The sequence below is a fragment of the Chlamydotis macqueenii genome, chromosome 14 (genome assembly GCF_036417535.1).
Source record: "Chlamydotis macqueenii isolate bChlMac1 chromosome 14, bChlMac1.mat, whole genome shotgun sequence".
NCBI lineage: Eukaryota > Metazoa > Chordata > Aves > Otidiformes > Otididae > Chlamydotis > Chlamydotis macqueenii.
This window is the reverse complement of record NC_141569.1, coordinates 16057754-16076124: the sequence shown is the minus strand read 5'-3', so window position 1 is coordinate 16076124 and position 18371 is coordinate 16057754. Positions and strand designations below refer to the sequence as shown.

At 37.4% G+C, this 18371-nt stretch overlaps 1 protein-coding gene across 4 annotated transcripts in view; it reads right to left on the bottom strand.

Moving 5' to 3' along the window:
• FAM13B (family with sequence similarity 13 member B) overlaps nucleotides 1-18371 on the bottom strand; it is a 49196-nt gene that overhangs the window by 18283 nt on the left and 12542 nt on the right. For all 4 annotated transcript variants that reach the window (XM_086758527.1, XM_086758530.1, XM_086758528.1 and 1 more), the window contains exons 4-11: nucleotides 18051-18263; nucleotides 14095-14272; nucleotides 13343-13487; nucleotides 10548-10705; nucleotides 4667-4708; nucleotides 4218-4373; nucleotides 1919-2054; nucleotides 1661-1684 (exon numbers count right to left, since the gene is read on the bottom strand). In XM_086758527.1, the coding sequence (XP_086614653.1) occupies nucleotides 1661-1684; nucleotides 1919-2054; nucleotides 4218-4373; nucleotides 4667-4708; nucleotides 10548-10705; nucleotides 13343-13487; nucleotides 14095-14272; nucleotides 18051-18263 (1052 nt within the window). The remainder of the gene's footprint in view (nucleotides 1-1660; nucleotides 1685-1918; nucleotides 2055-4217; nucleotides 4374-4666; nucleotides 4709-10547; nucleotides 10706-13342; nucleotides 13488-14094; nucleotides 14273-18050; nucleotides 18264-18371) is intronic.

The following is an 18371-nucleotide window of genomic DNA, read 5'->3' as shown; positions in this document are numbered from 1 at the left end:
TTCTGTGAAATTTTAGTTTACAGAATGGGATTCTAAAACAATAGGCTAGTTTAGCAGGAACAATTGAAAAATTTGGCATGTTAGGTGATTCAAGAGAGTCATTTGGGATCCAGGAAAGCAAACAGAAGGCTAGAAGAATCCATCACAACACTGAAAAGCACCATGGCAACATTTTGTTTTAATAAAAAGACAGATTCCAGACAAGATTCACAGTTTCACTATGCTAAGGCATCTATTTCTATCTCTATCTTTCCAACTTCACAGACCCACTAAATTATTCTAGTTAATTTAAGTCTACTAATAACAAGTTTAGCTTATCTAGTTATCTTACAGGAAACCCTCAGAAAGATTTATGGACTCACAGGCAAGAAGCTAAAAACCACTGTAGAATGTTCTCCACACATGCATAGTAAATCTCTCTACCCGCAGAATTCATCATTTAGATTTATGACAACAAAAGTTTTACCAAATAAGTAAGGAACTATGGATTTGAGTTTTTCATTAGAAGTGCTTATTTGACAGCTGCGTTTGTGCTATTTCAGAGTGGCAGAAACTATATTCTCTCGCATATTACTGTTACACTTGATTTCATTTTTGTCAGCACATATTTTACAGCATTGCTTGATCACATAAAAGATATCCTGAACGAGAGACTGATTTCTGCTTGCTAATAAAAAGTGCTGGTACAGTTCAGGTCATCATTACAAATTCAGGCCATACTTACTACAAACCTTCACATTCGATTGTATGTGAAGATCTAATAATTTACAGCTCAAAGGAAAGCTGAGGAATGTTTATCGTACAAGGCAAAGAATTTCAACATTTACAGTTGCTACAATATCAGGCTTCTATTCAAAGCGTATACAATACTTGCTTCTTTCGGTGACACGAGGCTGTTCAATTCAAGCATAATATATAAAAGCAAAGTCAAAATTAAATCTGACACCTGATTATCCTGTGGTTTCTAGTTTACATTTTCAGTTGCCTTCTGAACTTCAGCAGCAACTTCAACTATCATTAACATTGTATTTTCTGAGCAAAACAGTTTTTTAAAAATACAACTAAGTATTTTATTTTTACAAGCATGTTAGCATCACATCCTAATACGCGCTCATGCAGCACTCTAGAAAGATTTTTCTGCTTTGGAATACAAATGGTCAATCCTGATACTTTTCAGGATGACAATATTAAGTGTTGAACCTCTTCTGGAGGTCACAAGTCTAATTTTCTTTCTTTTCTTTTTCTTTTGCTGAACACCTCAAGTGTAAGAATTCTAAGTGTACACATCAGTATGGAGGGAAATGAGCTAGCAGAAGTCAAATATCTGAGCCAAGAGGTCCAAGGAGAAGCGACAGAACCTCTTTCAACTAGAAAGGAGATTAAGGTGTGTTGAAAAGAACAGGAGACCTACCACAGAAGAAACTGTGAGAACAGGCTATAATTAGCTCATTACAAAACCACACCTTCCTAGCACAAGCGTAGTCAAAAGGTTGCAGTCTCAAGGCGACTGCTGCTTCCACTCTGTCTTGACGCAGTAAAAGGTGTCACTAACTGTGAGCTACGCTACAGTCACAGCTCTAGACCTTCCGCTCCTCAGGAAGCCTTTACTAACACAGATGCTGTTCTAACCAGTGCTATGCTTGCTGATACAGTGACTTACCTGAGCGGAAGGAAGGGCTGGTACCTGTGAAAGACCAACAGAAAATCATTAGTCAGGGTCAAAACACGTTGCACCAAAGTACACAAAAATTTCTTTGTGCATGTCTACAACAAGCACAGCAGAGAAGACAATTAACTGCACAGAGCAACAGTGCTACTTAAGCCTACATCAGAGCCATTAGGAAAACTTGGGTCTCCAAAGCACTACTAAAGTCACAGCAATCCATGATTTTCATATACAGAAGGCTCTTCCTCTCACCTGAACGCTTTCTTCTTCCTCAGTTACAGTATCATGTTTCATAGCTTCACTGTCTAAATCAGTGCAAACCAATACTCCAGAGCAGTCTGCTGTGTTCTTGCTGCTACCAGTGTCATTATCTTCAATAACATCATTCCTACAGGTGAGAACAGAAAGACTTTAGCAACATGTTGTTCCACCTTTAAAAGGAAAAAAAAAACAAAAAACAAAAAACTGAACTTTTTTTTTTTCCCCTCCCCTTAAACAGCATCAGAGGTTTTTTTTTTATTTTTCAACAAAATTATTCTGACCAAAGATACTGGTAATACAGAGTCACAGGATGGTTTGGGTTGGAAGGGACCTTTCAAGGCTGTCCAGTCCAACCCCCCTGCAAGGAGCAGGGACATCTCCAACCAGATCAGGTTGCTCAGAGTCCAACCTGGCCTTGAATGTTTCCAGGGATGGGGCATCCGCCACCCCTCTGGGCACTTACCTACAATTATCTATCTGCGCAAATATCTACAATTTCAATTACTTGTAGGCAAATTTAATTATTTATGTAGTTTATATGTACTTCTGAGGTTTTCTGCAACAGCACATGACATATATTAAAACATATGTATCTGATTCTTGTATTAAAGGCCAGGCATATATCCCCCATTACCTGTGCTGACCTAAGGAATAAAAGCGCCAACAGCCAGAAGCAATGACATATGGAAGCCACTGTGACCCAAAGAAGTTGCTGTGGCTACACTCCTCTCAATAGTGAAGCCAGGTAGTTTCTAAGTAGCACTATTTTACCCTCCAGTGAAAAATCCCATTCTCTCTAACATTTAATCTTCCTACAATTCAACTTAAGGCTTGTAATAGTAAAACTAACGTATGGCGTATTTATGTCCACGTATTATTTATATGCCAGCACTCCTTTTAGCACACGATTCTGTAATCGGTCACAGGCCTTTGACTTTCTTGCCTTCCTTCTCCTTGCTCACAAAGAACTCCAAACTACTTTTAAAAATACTCCTCCTCTATTATATATACAGATACTCAACAGGATGGTTTGGAATTTAACATTTTAACTCTCATTTCTTAATTCCAGCAATTATTTTAAGTTAGTTGCAAGAAATACGGACTGGATCACTGCAATTTTTAGTTATTCATTTAACTGTGTATTTGCAGAGTGCACAGTCTTCTGGCAGCACTGCTCTGAAGGACCCAGACGACCTCTTTCGAGAACACTATCATGTATCCTCTATTACGGTTAATCCACAGTGAAACGATGATCAGAAGCATTTGAAACAGTCACTGTGCCAGAAGAATATATTGGTTTCAAGGCTGCAGTGATGGTACTTTTAGCTTCTGCTGCTGTGAAGTCAGCCAGCCTTTAAAGCACTTACGCTGTAACTGAAGGAACTCAGCAACAACAGGTCTTTCAGGCGATTACCCACTTACTTAATTTATTAATTCAAAGACACTCGATCTCTAGCACTAAAGCTCAGTTTTCATTCCCATTACCAGCAGTGATTATTACTTTTACGATCAACTGCTAACTTTACTCCGAACTCTTGTCACAGATAAGACTTCTAAAAACAGCAAAGATTGAACAATTTAGAAAACAGTATTCAAGTCTCTGAATACTTTGCATATTTCAGGCTCTGAGCAACACAGGAATTTAGGTACTGAAGTCCTACTTAACTACACAGTTTTGGAGTTTGGGTATTAACTGTGACTATTTTTAATAAAGCCAAATGTACCAACTTCTCAACACTGCTGTGGCAACTGCTACACTCATAACATGGCAAGATTTATAATAAAAATAAAAGTTGATCAAATGAGGCTAAAACCCTAGGCAAATAAACCCACAGTGCTCATCCTATCTATCTTTAGCTGCTTCATTGACACTGGTAGCCAGCGCAATAAAATAGCTACGCTGACATGGAAGGATGGGCCTAAGGAAACTGAAACAGCACCTACAACAGCTTTCCTATGGTAAAATTTATGTTGTAACTCCAGCGAGTAAGAATGAAAGCACTGGGGTAAATTTAAGTTCTTGTGCTACTTGCAGAGAATTCAGCAGTGAAGCAGTTATACTTCACAACATTTTTGGCTACAAGGTCAGTTTAAAGTATTTGCTTCAAGAGCTGTTGATTACTGGCAACTGATGGAAGCTGATTTGCTTGACAATATGACAAACTGAAGTTAGTAGCAAAACTCATAATTTTGCTTTGGGTTGAGGTGAGGGATTGGGGTAGTCTGTTTTGGAAGAGTTAAGATATACAATCCTATGGAATTCATTAAAGATTTTTTTTTAAAATCTTACTGGTTGTTAGATCCTTCCTCATCCCCACCGGGACTTTTTGCTTCATGGTTACAGCCCAGTCTGTGCTGCTGTATGTGTTTAAGATCGTTATCTAAGCTGCTCTGCAGGTCAAAAAGGTGCTGTTCCACAGCTGCTCTAATTGTTCTTTCTAAAACACTAAAAAGACAAAAAGACAGAAAATTTGTATTAAGAACTCTCCTTCTGCACTGATCAAATATGCAGAAAGGCAGAATAATAAACTTTACACACAACAGGAATCTTTAAGGCAAAAAGAGACTAAGTTTTCCAAAAAGACAGTGGAAATTACTGAACCCACTATCTTTTATTTCATAAAATTTACATCAAGTATTATGAAGTCTATTAATAGTATTTTAAGAGTAATCAACACATAACAATGCATGTTCTAGTAACAGCACAACTCAAATATTTCATATTTTCATTATACTTACTCTGCAGAGGCTGGCAAGATACTTATGGGAGAGATATGAGCACTGCAATAAAGAAGAAAAAAGTTAATGTAATGCAAAAACTTATCACACTAAATAAAAGTATTTAAATCAACAGGAAGTAACTTAGAATACACTTAAAGACTGCATGTAATGCAGCGAATAAGAGTAGCATAAATATGTAGCAAACACTGATTTGCAGTCCCTTTATTATTTAGATGAAGAAATCTTAAAGAATGTCATAATGAGACAAAGTTGTAGCAGCAGCAATGCAGATTTCTGTCTCTCAAGAGCCAATACTCAGCACATTATGAAGCTATAAGCTCTCAGATGTACAGTCTTTCCCATGGGAAATACTAATCACTTAGTCTCCAAAGATTTCCTGACACCTTGCTTAAGAATGCAGATTTTAACCTTGCTGCCTAAAGCAAATTTCAAATTACTCTGCTTTCCTCCACAGCTGCAATTCACTGAGGTTCTTCCCTGCCTGTCAGACTGTTGCATAATTTTTTTCTGCAACGTTCAACAGATCTGCAGCGCTCTCCAAGGACAGCTACATTTCAAGTGCAAGGCAGGTACTTTCCAGAGGTTTTGAGACACAAGCTAGCCACTTGCAAAACATTTGGAAATCTCCTAGCACAAGCCACTTCAGCCTAGAATGTCAGGCTCCTAGGGGAAAGGGGAAGGGTGGAAATCAGCGTAACTAACACAAGTACATTCATGTTCATTAACTCATGTGTATGCACCCCCTCTTCAATTTTCTGGTAATATGATCAAAATTCTGTCATTATAAACAGACTACTTAAATTTTATACAAAGTGACAATAAACATCCTAAGAATTAAATAAAAGAAGAAAGCTACTATAAACAGCAATGATTTGCAACTTACATGCCTTGTTCAGGGAAAAATACATACTAAGTTCATTTCAACTAGGAGGTAGGGAGGGAAGTAAACAAATGCCTTTTCTTCCTATTATCTGTAACCAAGCTCAGAAAGCTGAGAAATAAAACTTTAGTCTACTCTTTACTATGCAACAACACTGTCAGCAGCCAAAGTCGATGTTAAATATTATCTTCATGAATGCATGAAGTAAATCCTGAAATACAAGGGAGCCTGCCACTCCACTGGAGAACTGAACAGGTACCACCTCTGCGAGATAGTTTTGGCTGATACCAGCCTTGCTTGCACTACAAAGTGCAGACAGTCTCTCTGCTTACACAAGAACAGTTTTAACACAGCGAGGAACATCTTGGTTAGACCGTATCAGGTTTATTAGTTCCACCACCAGAGAGGTAAGATAATTAGACCACCTCAAGCAGACTTTCTATTTTTTTCTTCTTCTAAGTAGATGAAACACAAGTCATAAAGGACTTTCAATTAAACACTAGCTGATAAGGAAAGAGGTTAAAGTATTTATTTAAAAATGATTATGTCCTTCTGCCTTAGACAACTTGTACTAGGCCAATAGCGAAGTGCAGTGTATTTAAACACCACCATGTAACAACTGAACAAGCAGGTGCTTATAGACCCTTTTTTTTTTTTTTAATGGAAACTTGATCTTTAATCAAGTTATTTCATGATTTGTGTGTTTGTTTGCCTAGGTGAAAAACCAAAGTAGATCTATTCCAAACGCTCTGACAGAACAGGCAGCTGTAAACTACTGTTTCAAAACAGACATTGCCACATAGCTTTGGGAAAATTAAAACGCCCAATGTGGAAGCCAGATTTCATAGCCACTAATTTCAAAGCTGCTGGATCAAACAACTGAGGCTGAACACACTGGCATTTTTTTTTTTTTCTTTGAAACAAAGAAATGGTATGAAGAAGTTCACAACTTAAGATATTTAGATTTCATTGATATTTCTGCGCACAGAAATTCAGCATAGTCCTACTACTTGTACAAAGTTTTCTGATAAACACATTTTGTTTTGACAATACTTGAAATTAAAAAAATGAAGACATGAAGCTGTGAATAAGTTCAGCTTTATAAACAAGATAAGAGAGAGGAGGAGCATGAGCAAGAATCTCAGAAAAAAAAAAGACAGTAGGAGATCAAAACATGAAAAACATAGTTTTAAGTATTCAATCTCAGTATTTTCAGTCAGTCCTAAAAAAGCTGCATCATAAAAGGTATGCTTATGTTCTAAATGTACTAACACATAACCGTATACATTGAAAGCAATTTACTACTAAAACAGTCACTCCTAGGGCAAATGGGGGGCAAGGGGGAGACAATCGGGAGCACAGAACACTGCAACACTCCAGTTGTAAAAAACAGCAAAACAAATTTAATCAAGGGCACAAGCAGAAATACTATTTATAGGAAACTATGATGACCTGGAATTCTTTTATTCTACCACTTGAGACAATGAGGAACTGTGTCAAGAGTGGGGAGAATCAAACTCATTTCCAAAGAATCCAAAAGATTTCAGACATGGTTCACAACAAAATTTTCCATCTGACTGTATAACCTTCAGCCCACAGTGCAGGATCCTTCACCACCACTTTTGTTAAACACCTTTAGATGTATTAGAGGTGCTTAGCAAAAGATATGCATAAATCAGCAGTATTGCAAAGCCTGAAGAATCCTCTTACTACGTAAAGAATATCTTATGTCTTCAAGTAATCACTTTAGCAATTAAGCACTTTTTGAAAGAAATGTGTCAATCGCTCTTAGCTGAAAATACAACTTCCGAACTGCTGCACCGCAGCTCAAGGATATTTTTTTAAAGCTGTAATTTACACTGCTACACAGAGCCTGAACGCAGCATGACACAGCAAGACACAGAAAGGTAAACATCTTCGTTTCATAATGCTACCCCACTCCCAAGAATCCCTTTTGCGCTGTCTCTCTACCCATAAAAGGTCCCGATAAAAACATACCCTGAGATAGAAAAATACATTAGAGAAAAAACATTTCAAAGTAGTTCTTCATAATTTACTGACTCTACAGAGATTCTTATTTATCATTTTAAAAAAATCAGTTGTGACATTATTTCATTTCGCAATATCTCCAAAACCCATTTAATCTCACATAATTTTAAAGTTTAAAGTAGTCTTATTTGCAATCATATCAAAGCAACATCTTCCTTTCATGCATTTACCTGTGCAGCAGAACTTTACATGCCATTCTGATTATTTTTGCTATCCCAAATGAGCACTTCATGTAAAAATGCTTCATTTGAAAACCAGCAAAGCGTGACGTTGGCTGCTGGTTGTGCATACTGCTCGCTGGGATTCGGTGGCTGCGTGTCAGACAGTACTTCTGGAGTGCTGCACTAAACCCTGCAGTCTAAATAGAAATAGACTGCAACATGAGGTCACTCCTGACAATAAGCTGCCCAATCAACACTTCAAAGCTCTCCTAACATGTTGTTCACAGATTTTCTAGGATGGAAGTAGGGACAAGTATTTGAATGTTAAAGAAAGCACTAAACCAAAACAATAATATATTTTCTAGCAATTCAGGCTGTTGTTTTATTTGGTTAGCTTTACTATATATACATTTTGTCTCATTTTGTTGTTGTTAATATTACTGCCTCTCTCTCACTGATCAGAGCTAATTAAAACAAAAAAGGGCTAACAAAAATATCACACCAGCAGCGAGGAGCTTACCCGTGTCACTGCATTTAATATAGACGGAGCAAACTGTTTACAGAACTTACTACTTGTCAAATGCTGTATTTTTACACATATAATTTTGAAAAGCCCAAACAGCCTATCAAGAGTTCTTATATCAGGCTTTTAACTGACAATATTTGAGATGAACTGCAAAAAGTAAAGCAAATACTGCTTGGCAAGGTGCAGTAATGAAAATTTGGAATAATGACAGAGAAGGACTCTAAAGCAATGATTTTAACAGCATGTCTTAAAAGTCAGCTGCAATGCCGAGTCAGTAATTCTTTTCTGCCAAAAGAGTCATGGTGAAAGGGCTTCTGATAACCGAGAATACGATGTTTCCTTTACATGCACAATGTGAACTTGTGTGCAACAGACTCCCTGACCGGGTAACAGCCTTAAAGATCACTCAATAGGTTTATTTTCAACACCATTTTCAAGCAGTCACTAAATCAAACTGCATTACTGATTATCCACATTCTCACCAGATCTCTCTCTAACTCAATGTCAAATTAACACCATGCAGTGCATGAAGGTCATATGTTTCAGAAAGAACAAACAGAACAAGTAAAGAAAAACGGTAGTGAACAAAATTACAAGCAAGTTATAGTCCAAACAGCTAGAAGGAAGGTCATATGCCCTGTTGTATGAATCAAGCTAACCCATCTGTAATATGCAGAACATACAACCTCAGTGTTCTTTTGCTTCTCTCCACAAAGAGACTAAAATATACAGGTATCTGGTTCCCAAAATCTGACAAGAAGCAACAAAACCCCAGGTTAAGGAACTGCAAGAATCATGTTTAAGATCTACTTCTCCTCTTTCCTCTATAAGCTGCTGCAGGCCCTATGGCAAGACAAACATCCCAATAAACCTGCACTAATTTTTTTTTATTTTTTTCTTTACATTAAGAAACTAAATCAAAAAAAGGCCCTTAAATATATACTAAGAAAGCCTTTAAGTCTGTACAAATATTTACAGTATTTATAGTGGCTAGAAGTTTAATAAAGCATGCTTTCTCATTCTCTGTACTTTTTTTTTTTTTTTTTTCAATGTTTCCTGCAGTTGTTCTGGTTTTACAGTCAAAACTCTTTCTTCTACAGGATTCCTCCTTATACTTCCCCACAAATTATGTAAAATGCCAACCATAATTAATGCCTATTAATTTTTAATTAACCCTAAACATTTGAGTAAAAATGTTTTTCTCTCCAGGCTATCAAATTTAAACTCTCAAACATGTTGAGTTTGTCACTGCTGCTGCGCTTACACATTCCACAAGCAACTACCTACCTGTGAACAGGTAAATTGCTCTTCAACTTTAATTGGAAGGAATACTTTTGAAGAAATTTCAATTGTGGCAACTTTTTTTTAAATTTAACTCAAACTAAAACTAAACAGCTCTATTGCTGACAAGGATAATTAACAATTAAAACACTATTTAAACTACAAAACAGAATTATCTTTCTCCCATTATTTTGTATTAACGCCATCGTTAAATGCTCAAAAATTCCTCCACAATGCTCTTACTGAAGGCCTTCCCACAATCTCCAAGTTCCAACCTAAAAATCATTAATGGCCAATATTATTCCACTTGCACTCCACTAACCTTTAGGTCATACACAGTTCCTCTTTGCCCCTGGTGTTTTCTCTCTCTAGCCTATTTCCAGGATGTAATCACATCTACAGAGTCTTCATTACAATTGTTTTACAAAATATATTCCACTGTACTCTAGTGAAATAAGAAAGTACTTTCCTCATTTAACACCTGACCAAACTGGGCATTAAAAAAAAAATCTGAACAAAAATTCTCACGGGTTCAGAAAAGAAGTAGGGTCATGTAAGGACAGATCTCTGCTCACTAGCACGCGACAAGAAATAGTCCTAGGATTTGCCACCGGAAGGGAGCATTGGAAAGATAGTACAGAATGGGTTCGCATCTACCAATATTCAGATTCGTTTTACATTTCTGCTACAAAATTGATTGTTTAAATACCACTTTACAGTTTCACTACAATACATCCTTTTTCCCTTTCTCTGCATAAATCACCATAGCTAATCCAATCTGAGTTCTACAGGCATTCTTCTGCTGGATTTGGGAACAGTTATTCTATCCCATATTTTACTGCTATAAGAACTGCACTTACTTCTAAAGCTTCAGTTTATAGACAACACCACTTATTTCAAAAGCCTGACAGCTTCTCTCTCTCAGACAGAAAGACTATACTCCAAACTCTAAATTCAAACTCCAAGGCAGAAACAAGTTACCTCGTTGATGCCGTAACGCTCCTGGAATCCGAGAGACTCCCTGTCATATCTAGACGCACCACAGCTGGCCCTTCAACAGGTTTCTCTGTGCCATCTTCTGGAAGTTCTTCAGACTGCTCAAGCTTTACATCTTCCTCCTCTTCCAAGAGATCATTGATCTAAAAACGATTTAATTGCAGTTAATGGCTTGAAAAGTTCTTTTAGGAGGACCAGAGAATTAAAAGAGCTTGAGAGGTATAAAAACCAATGTACATATAAGAGGAGAACATCTTTCAATTTTAGAAAAACAGGCACAGTAGACTAGCTTTTATGTAAAACCATATATTCCACATCATTAAAAAGCTACATAGCCCTTTTTGAAACACTGGACAAAAACTGAAAAAAGAGAAGCACCTTTGATGCAGTAAATGAACACAAGCAGAACCAACAAAATCCCAGCCACACTGAAGTCAAGAGGCACAGAACCTTTCTTCCTCTACTATAAAACACAGACAGATAATTCTCCTCTACTCCATAGGTTGCCTTATTCATGTAAGAAAAAAAATTTTCAAACCCCTCTATGGAATACAATATAGAAGTCTAAAAATCCAAAATTTAAAGTACTGAATGAATACTTATAAAGGCAAATATAAGAGCAGAAGTATTGAGAAGTTCTTGTGAAGCCTCTTGTCTGTTTTTGTTCGTTTCCAAATACAGATGTTTTTACTGAAGCAGTAAAATACAGCACATTTAAAATGTAAAACAATATAGTCCACTGACAACTCAATACAGCCACCTCCATTTTTTAAAAAGCAACTATGTCTAAAACAAAGAGGTAAACACAGCAAAGTGATCACTTGATTCGCAAAGCCCCTCTGCGATTGCTTACTGATCTCCCAAAGTTGCAAACCCAAAAAAATAAGGTAGCAGCAGCAGACCCAAGAAAATACGCTTTATATCTGTCACATGTATAAAACAAAACCACTGAATTAAGAAAAACTGAAACTTTAGAAGTTTAAGATTAAATGGAAGTCAGAAAGGAGGTGTTTACACCCCTTTTAAAAATAAGTAATGTGCTACATGCCACTACATTCAAGGCAAGAAATGTATTTATCCCTGACTTTCTTCTCTAATTGCAAGAGGATGTGCCATGAACCCAGGGCGAGCCAGCCCACACGCCCCCAGCTGCCAGTGGGGACAGCGGCCCTTCTGTACCCCCACCGCACCAGGCCGGGAGGGAGCAGGACCCAACAGAAGTGCACTGTTGACATCTGGTGGAGACATCACGAAATTAAAGGGACATCCGACCAGGCCAAACTTAGGGAAAAAAAACCCGAGAACACACCACAAAGACTGTTATGCTTGGGAAAACCTTTTTGCTAAAACATACCATGACCCACAGAAGAGTCAGTAATTTTAAAGCAGAGAGTACAGGTCAACTGACTGCAGTTGTAGTTAAATAGCAGCCATCCCAACCTAAGCTGACAGCTCTCAGCCTTGAGTTGCAAAAGTTACAGTCCAGCTTTATTTAACAGCTTCCTGCATGCAGCAGGGCTGTGTCAGCCCTCAGCGCTAGACGTATTCCTGCAAAGAGCTAAAGAGACAGCAAACATTGCAAAGCTGCAGCACTTTCCTAGAAGAGCTGGCAGAGCAGAAGCTGCTCGATCCAGAACTTGCTGCCCACGCCTGGCAGACGAGACCAACGGGTGAGGCGTCTACTGCACTAAAGAAGCAGCAAGCAGCTGCCCTAGTACCTGTCCTACCTGTCTTGTTAGAGGAGGGGTTAGGGGATAGTTAGGCTTTAAAAATTCAGTATTTCTTGTTATCTTCCTTAGCAACTGCTGGTTACTTATCCTTTTTCCATCTTTAAAGATATACACCATTTGTTAAGCCAACTGAACATGAGAAAATTCAGTTTATAGCTTTCCGTATTTCTGAGGGAGGGTCCGATCCAAGATTTTATTAATAATCCATGAACCTAGCTTTGATGATAGAAAAATTACTTCTTCCATACATTATCACTTCTATAGCACAACTTGTTAGAATTAAAAATATTTGCCAGCAGAAGGAGGTTGTGTGACAATACCACATTTTCATTTCCTCAGCAACTCTCGATCTCTATTTATCCCTGTATGACACGGTATATTACCTCACAAACTTAAATCTGTTGTGAGGAAAAGTGTAAGAGCGATAATGGATACCATCAGTCACATGGACGGGTGAATCTGGCAATCCTGACAGTTGAATGCTAGCACTCAGAGTATTTCTATTTTACTCAACTTTGTTTTTCTAATTTCAGTGCTTTTCTCCACTAATATCAAGATGGTATTTTGAAGTCACAGAATCAGAAACACCACTTAAAAATCTTGGCACAAGGAACCACTACTGATAACATCATCAAGTGGAGTGCGAGACCCTGCATGTTTCTGTAAGACACACCTAGAAATATTATTGACCAAGACCAACAACAGCACAGTTCTGCATCTGCTTAAAAAACAGTTCTCCTGTCCTATAAAGGTAATTAAAAAGCTATACTGTTTATATAGCATAAGAGCATCTATGTTGGCAGGATCTAATTGTTGATCTAGTTCTTACGTATTTTTTTATACAGCATAGCTACACTAACTACAAAGCAACAATTTCACAAACGCGTCTATGTTAAGAAAATGCATTTAAGGAAATACCAAGTTTTGTCAGTTTGCAAGAAACTACCAGATGGCATACTAAAGAAAATTATATTTCAACATATCTTTCATAAACATAAATGTGTATAAGTTACCTAAGTGATAATATTTTGCAATTTGAAATATTCTTACCTGCTCAGTTATTGAGCTTAAATCATTAGTAGATGAAAAATCTTCTTCTTCATTTTCAAAGAATTCATAGTAGTTCTCCAGAAGTCCCGCCATTATTCTGCTAACTATTTCCTGTTCTTTCAGATCCTCCACATCTGTGTAAATGCTAAAGATTTCAACACCGGTTTAGTTTAAAAATCTAAATCCAACTCTTCTCCCAAAGAACTCCTGTGAATGACTTTTATGGCTAAGGGCTACACTTCACGTCATTATCCCTAACCCAATCTGAACACACAGAACTCTACGCGGACCTTCACACTACTGCATTATAAAGATTTATACTAGTTTATATTTAAAAGTGGTGAAGTAACAACTATTGATTCAATTAGATTTTCAGGAGAAACATTTAAAATTAAAGTATTTTCCTCTAGAGAGGAAATCCCAGTATACATTTGTACTTTAACAGCTTTCTCGCTATGAATAGTAATCTTACACACACTCTAAAAATTTTGCACCTCTGTATAATTACAGTAATGCAAGAATCAAATCAGTGGTTTCTTACACCATAGCTCATAGACAAGCTGTTCTTTATACAGGAGCAAAAACTGTAAGAGAAAACTGGGGTGAGGGAGTAGTGGGGAACAGAAAGATACTGCACAAAACATATTGTGCCCTTGCTACTGTTACTCATGGACTAAGAAAGACTTTAGACTACAAATGTACACTGTCAAATTCACTTAGAAGTTCATGTAGTGTTTTTATAACTAACTTACTGAAAAACATCCGGGCCAAAGACTGCAGCTAAGGAACTTGCCGACCAAATTTCTTCATGATGAGATGCTACATTAGCTAAAAATTTACAGAGAAACTTTAACAAACTGTAATTAACAGGTGGAAGCTGCTGCAAGAGGAACCTCAACTTTCTTCCAAACTCATCTTCATTATTATAATCTGAAAAAAATATAATAAAAATACTTTAATCACAGAGGTAAAACATCTGCTTTTTCACATTTTATATTGATCAGCTTTTTAACTCTGACAACAATTACTTAGCCTAAAGTGTCAGAATTTGACTTGCATTTGTTTCATACTAAACTTCTCCATGGAAAAAAAGACACATCCTCCTCCCTCCCCCTCCAGCCCCAAAACCTGAAGTGTCCAGCCCACATATCTGAAAAGCATTTATAGTGGTAGTATTTCATAAAAATCTATCAGTCCGAGCATCTCATCCCTCATTTCAGTCTCTGGATTAGTCTCTTCCTCTCTGATCTTTCCAAGAGAGGCTGATAACTCATTTCCTAGTCCATCACTTTTCTTCAATGACTTCACAGGTTTGGAGGGGTGGTGAAGAGGCAGGGAAACAACACAAACAACTCTCCCCAATCTTGATTCCATAGCACAACACCATCAGATTACTTTCCCTAATGATAAATTAAACTATAAATTTATTTTCTTCTTTGAAGTAGAAATTGATAACCTAAACCAATTATTTCTACCGTATACTGCCCTGCAAGTTCAATCAGTAGTTTTCAGCATGTTTCCCCCAATTAACGCTCCCTCAGGTTTCTGATTACATAGAGCTAGCTCCTCCATATCCTCGCATTTTACCCCAGTGTGCAGAAGAGCTGTGGAGACAGTAACAGCTCCAGAGATAGCGAGCTAACTTAAAAGCTAGTTAAATTCTCCGCATTTCAGATCAGCTAACCACTTTGTCACTTATTCCTCCACCAGCATCCCATTCTCTACACTCAGCTTCTTTTTGTAATAACTTAACTCCTCAAACATTATTAGCCTTATAGGCAACAAGGTTCAAAGAGTTTACAATTGCTTGTACCTAATAGAGAAATGCCATATAAAGGAAATGTCAGTAAAGTACAACGGGAGAAAAATTTATAGTAAGAGGCCTCCCCTTCTTTCTCAGACGTTTGAAAACTCTTCTCAGATCAGTTAGAAAGGGAAAAGGATGTTTGAAAATGATAAGCAGTCGCTCTGCCTCTGTAGATGAGAGAGCTGAGCTATCCTAGTCCTTAATATCAAACCAAAGAAGTGAGTAAATTCCTGGCTGTGTATGCACAGCAATACCAAACAGTAAGTGTGCAGGACTTCATTTGCTCACAGTCAACATCTACAGTATTTGAACATAAGCATAGAAAAATAGTTCTCTCAACACAGTAACACAACAAAGTGAATATATTATTGTTAGTTTTTACTCTAGAAACGTGTTTAGGAAACAGAACAGCAAAATAGAACTTAAAATACTTTCACAAAGCAGATCTTAAAAAAAAAAAAAAAATGCCAGCAAGAGAGAGAAGTGACAGTCAGTTCACCTTGCACATATAGATGTTTTGTCTAACCAATCTGTTCTAAAATTTAAGTTCTAAACAACAGCCGGAGAGTTTGTGAGAATGTTCTTACCTGTAACCAAAGTCCTGTGGCAGTAAACCATGGATACACACTTCTGGGACACATGGCCCAGTGCACTGGGGTCAAATTCACATTTTAATTACTAAAGCCACTTGCTTTTTAAGAACCACCATAGGCCTGCACAGAACAAGCCTCCAAAGATGTATATAGGCCGTGCCTTGTTGGATAAGTAAGCTGTTTTGAGAACTAAGCTTAACCTAACAATATAGAAGGCCTGCTAAAGAGGGAAAATACCAGAAGTAACATATAGATTCAAAATTACTACCACTTTTGCATTTCTGTAAGTAATTCCTCTGCCTAAAATGCAGCCGATACTGTAATTCTGGAAACTAACTGATATGTCTACCAGACAGTCAAAATATCAAAAGTCAAAACCTGACTAGAGGAAATTGAAACTCTAATTTTAGTATCAGGAAACAACATTTAAAGGTTTATGTGGTTTGATATCCTTAGTATAGATAACTAAATCTTTCTGAAACCACTTTATTTTACTCTTTTAAAAAAAAAAGATAGTAAAGACAATAAGCTGCAAGTCTAAGTGAAGTTTCTCTGGATATTTAACAAAAGGTAACTAAACAGGGACTTACATGCTAAAGAACAACTGTTGTCCCAAAACAATCCATAGGTAAATCCTTCCACAGTCATCTATTCAAAGAAGGAAATACCCCAATTTTCACCCTATGTGAATTACACTGTCACACCAAGTGAGTATACTCAATCCCCTTTCCAGTCCTAATAGATAACATGGCAACAAATCAAGGTGCATAGCAGTATTAGCTGAGCAGCCAGCAACGTCCTTAACTACTGTCTTAACAATCCTTTTGTTATTTATCATCTTTTTCAGCAGCAAAAGAAAATCCAAACAATGGTTTACTAGCTACTTAGGTCCAATGAACCGCAAACCAAATAGCAGACATGTCCCTAACGAAATTCCCTGTCCACTTCAGTTTCTCGTTACTGCACGGGACAAACAAACAAACATACATAACTTCAGCCTTAACAAGCTTCTCCCGTCAGGAGCTTCCAAAAATCGTTTCCAGCACAAGACTGTTTACTGCCTCACACATCAGTGTTCAGCCTCTGCTCACCAGCTATGCAGATAATCACCCCGCATTCAAAGTTTCAGAACATATGGGCTACTAAGAGAAGAAAACAAAGCAGCTTCATAGTACTACAGACGATCCTCCAGTTCAGCAACTGGTAAATATAGCACAACAACATACGAAAACTATGGTGTACTCACTTATCCTACAAACCAATCCCCACTCTGAACAAACAGGACTATCACAAGTTTCATCAAGTTCTTACCAGGAATAAACTCAACAACAGAAAACTAAATTAAAAAAAAAAAAAAAAAAAAAAAGGTGCATCTTACAAAGCAAAACAAGGCCAGCACTTGGAAAGAAGCACAAACTGACACTGGAAAATGAGCAACACTCCTGAAGAGTGACAACCAGCAAAGCCATCAGTTACGTCAGAAGGTGCAGAACCCCAACATCAACATACCCTTAAGGACATTGCTAACGCAGTGCTGCAAGACAAGCTTTTTTACTAGCCAAGTTATGAATCAACTCCAACACCACTCAACACAGCAGAGGCCAAAAGACTCAGAAGAGTAGATACAGATAGACAAGTTGGGAACTGGTAAAGGAAGTACCGTGCCAGCATATGGGTGTCAGTTTGAAAGTACAAGGTTTTGCAGTGTATGAAAAAAACACACTTAGCAACAACAATATGCTGATGACAGTTTGTTTTTTTTTTTTTCCTCCTACAAATGAATTCTAAACTGAAAAAAATCCACAGTGGGAAAGCAAACATGACATGAGCATAGGGCTTGAGATCTCTTCTCTAGTATACAAAAGCTTTAAATGCCATGAAAGCACAGGTAGAGTAAGTGAAATTCAGAGGAAATAAGAGAAAAACAGAAAAAAGCATTCCCTAGCACTTCTAAAGCATCAGTGGTGGGAAATTGTCAAACGCCTTTGATTCCAGTGGCTTTGCCCAGTGTCCCAGTATTCATACAAAAGAACATGGAATATTCAGAACAAATTGGCATGATATGTGGCTGCTTCAGTATTCTCCTGGATAATGGATTAACTGTGCCTTTGAAGCCAGACTGAGTTTCCTAAAAAAGACCTATTTATTAGGATTTTCTGCTAGGAAAAGGTATATTTGAATGTCTCCTGATACACATTATTACACAGAAAACCAAAGACGCCCTAGTGTGACAACAAATCTCAGTTTAGCACTGTTCTTTACTCTTAAAATAATAAAATAAAAACACTGAATCAGAAGTAATTATTACCTTGAGAAAGTTGCATCAAATGTATATGCAGACTGCCTGGTATAACTGGCTCTGGAAGTTCTTGAAGAAAAAATCTAAGAAGGCTAATAGCTGAGGGTACATCTGCTTCTTTAACCAGGTCCACATCTTCTCCATTATCGTATCGTTGCCGAAGCCACTCCACTGTCTCAGCATTCCCATTGACTTGAAAAAGTCCTTCTTGTTCCAGACCCCCTGAATCATGCAGAAATAAACTTTTAGATCTAGTATGGACAAATATATCAGAAAATACGGATATTCAGATATGCACAATTCACACACTGAATGAAAAACTTTCTGGAC